Consider the following 3,128-nt stretch of genomic DNA (forward strand, 5'->3'; position numbering starts at 1 on the left):
CGAAATGTAATCTATTGACTTTTGTTGATGGACACGAATTTCCCTCTTTTTTCGTGTCATTCAGCACGACTTTTCATCGAATGTATTTTAATATGATGTATTTTTGGTGCCTCCGCCACGTTTTGGTGTGAAAAAAAATGTTTTGCTTATTTTTTTTGTGGGATCACCCTGTGTAAATCTTTTACACAATACTGTGTGTGTGTGTGTGTGTGTGTGTGTGTGTGTGTGTGTGTGTGTGTGTGTTTCTTTAAATAATTTTTAGAAATAGCTTTCCATTTTTCTTTATTTTTATTGGTATGTCCTGTTATTGTTGTTTGTTCAGGAAATACTATTTTCCCTAGAATTAGTCATAGTTTTAAACTATAGTTCAGTTTAAGTGAATGTTATGTAGGGGTAGAAATTCTACAGATGATCTCGCGTGTAGATCACCACTCCATGTAAACTTCCGACTGATTAGGGGTGAGAGTCCCGCCCCTTTTTCTGATTCTATAGTAGAATCGACTGTGGTAGAGAAGGAAACAATCCGATCTGAATATTTAAATGAGGAGATCCGCGTCATCAGTGAGGGAGGGGCTATAAACTGCTTCTGCAAGGAGGCATAAGAACTGAAAGCCAGATTTGAGATTTGTTCTCAGTGCTGTGCCGGGACACAAACTCCATCATCCGAGAGAAACCTTTCACAGGTAAGTTTATTAATATCAATAACACATGTCTAACGGTCATGTGGGTAAAATAATAATAATAATAATAATAATAATAATAATAATAATAATAATAATATGAAGACTGTTTCTTGTTCTTCATTACAGATGTTTTGTTTTGTAGGTCTGTTGTTCTGAAACGTCATCATCATGCAGTCGGTCGGAATTCCTGCTGTTTGTGTCCTGAGTGAGTGTTTTTAATTCTGGATAAAACACACTGCTGAGGGATTTTACATTATTCATTGTAGATATTAATAAAAGTAGTTTCTTCCCCTAATACAATAGCATGTTAAATGTTAATGTTATAATATTTTCCCAGACAGAAATCAACATCATCTCACTGACGATAATGTGCTGATTTACAATATTTATCGAGTCTTTTGGCCGCATTTTCTGTGCTCTAGTGTATGCGCATGCGCCCTTTTGCTGTACTTTGTACATACAGTAACAGGAAATTTCTTTGAATTGATTGTGTCACATGACCAAAATGTGTGTTCTGATTTGCTCTGTGATCTATTAGTTTATCTGCTGATGCTTCAGTGTCAAGCCTTCATCATCAGAGAAGTTCTAGTGAAAGACTCTGTGACGTTCCCGTGTTCCTGCACTGGAAACTGTCCGGTGGTTCAGTGGAGTCGCTTCATTCCCAGTTACACCATTGTGTCTGAATGGAAGTGTCCCAGAGGACAGAATTTACAGAAAAGATTTGAAATATCAGGAGATACCAGCAGAGGAGATTTCTCCCTGATGATCATCTCAGTAGCCTACAATGATGTCGGCTCCTACAGGTGCAGCTGTAATGGAGAAACAGTTAGTGAAGTGAAGATGAAGGTTCTGGGTAAGTGTGTGTCTGTAGTGAAGTATGAGCTGCTGCACTGGTACAGGTGGAGCTCTTACACAAAAGCACAGAAGTGAAGATAAACCATGATCATGATGTTTTTGTCTTACAGTGGCGACAGTTGTAAAGGTTCAGGAGAAGCAGAATGTCACCCTCCCGTGCTACGGAGACACTCGGAGACAAGATGTTAAAGATGTACAGTGGAAGAAGGATGGAGGAAAGGTTGTGCTGTACACTCATGCAAACAGATCAGTGACTACTGATGAAGCAGGAAGCAGATTTATGATGTCAGTAGAAGACTTTCTGGATGGTGATCTCTCTCTCCACATCAGTTCAGTTCACCTGTCTGATGCAGGAGAATATCGGTGTCTCCTCCATGATGAATCTCAGGATGGAGAACCATCAACTGTTGTGCTGGAGGTAGAAGGTAAGTTTTTCTCTGGTAGAGTCTTGGTCATTTCAACTCCTCTTAGTCATGTGAATTCTGAACACCAGCAGATGGCGCTAATGAATTATGATTAATCAATAGAGGCATCTCCACTCCACAAAGAGAAGATTTGATGAATTGTATTTTTATTTCAGTATTTTAATAATAAAAATATAATCTATAAGACATTTAACATATTAGTGTTTATTCTATGATCACCAACAACACAAGAGTTTTATAAACACAAGAGAATTAGAAAAAGCCAAACTCACATATAAAAGCCTCGTAGATTTGACCAGGAAAATGTCGTAATAAATAATCCAATAATTTTGTAACCAGGGCGACAACATCAAACCACCACCAGCACCACCACCAGCAGCAGCTGCAGCACTGAGGTTACACGACTGTGTGTGCTTCTAGGATCGATCATCTATGTAGGTATCATCATCTGACTGATCGTTTGTTTGGCGAGAAGATAGAAATGACACTGCATTAGATCCAGGACCATCATCATCATCATCATCATCATCATCAAATGTTCCAAACTTAATCAATCAATTTAATAAATATATAAATTCAGATTTAATTCTATAGGATTTTAACATCACTGTCACAAAGCAGCTTTTAAATATTATAGTTTAGAAAAGGATCAGTTTTACTGCTACACCACTGTTCTGTTCTACCATGTGTACATTGTTCTGTCCTGTGTTTTTATTCTTCTCTCTTCTGCTCTGTTTCTCTTCATGTATTTATGGATGAACATTAAAAGTTCACTTGCCATCACTTGATGTGTTTTATGTGAAGAATATTCTGTTTTATTCCAAACATATTTTAATTACAGAATAAATAATAAAAAAATCAATGAATCACATCAGATAAAAACAATCACACATACAGTTCAGTTCCTGTGAAAAGTGTGGAAAAATCCAGTCTTTTATTGTTTCTAATAGAAATCAAACTGTAAATGGAGCTGGAGGACTGAATAAAGCTCCAGTACTGCTATAATTCAATTCAATGTATTTTTATTTTTATTGCGCTTTTAACAATGAACATTGTCTCAGAGCAGCTTTACACAGATATAATGTGGTGATAACCAGTGTTGGGCAATAACGCGTTACTGCACAGTCTAACCTGTTTACATCAGAGACGCATTGTAGGATTGGTG

At 37.1% G+C, this 3,128-nt stretch overlaps 1 protein-coding gene across 1 annotated transcript; it reads left to right on the forward strand.

The window, feature by feature from the left end:
• The first annotated feature begins 649 nt into the window (after positions 1–649).
• Positions 650–2,746, forward strand: LOC124388439 (hemicentin-2-like). Its single transcript, XM_046853051.1, has 5 exons — positions 650–683; positions 810–888; positions 1,222–1,536; positions 1,649–1,963; positions 2,303–2,746. The coding sequence occupies exons 2-5, from the start codon at positions 852–854 to the stop codon at positions 2,413–2,415; spliced, it is 780 nt and encodes a 259-aa protein (XP_046709007.1). The 5' UTR covers positions 650–683; positions 810–851; the 3' UTR covers positions 2,416–2,746.
• Positions 2,747–3,128: the final 382 nt, after the last annotated feature.

The sequence above is a fragment of the Silurus meridionalis genome, chromosome 7 (genome assembly GCF_014805685.1).
Source record: "Silurus meridionalis isolate SWU-2019-XX chromosome 7, ASM1480568v1, whole genome shotgun sequence".
In the NCBI taxonomy this organism is placed as follows: domain Eukaryota; kingdom Metazoa; phylum Chordata; class Actinopteri; order Siluriformes; family Siluridae; genus Silurus; species Silurus meridionalis.

Excerpts from the sequence above, each read along its gene's own strand:
- LOC124388439 (XM_046853051.1), top strand. The coding sequence starts at position 852 with ATGCAGTCGGTCGGAATTCCTGCTGTTTGTGTCCTGA. Across the intron at positions 889-1,221 it reads TCCTGCTGTTTGTGTCCTGA|TTTATCTGCTGATGCTTCAG; the intron begins GTGAGTGTTTTT and ends GTGATCTATTAG. Across the intron at positions 1,537-1,648 it reads AGTGAAGATGAAGGTTCTGG|TGGCGACAGTTGTAAAGGTT; the intron begins GTAAGTGTGTGT and ends TTTGTCTTACAG.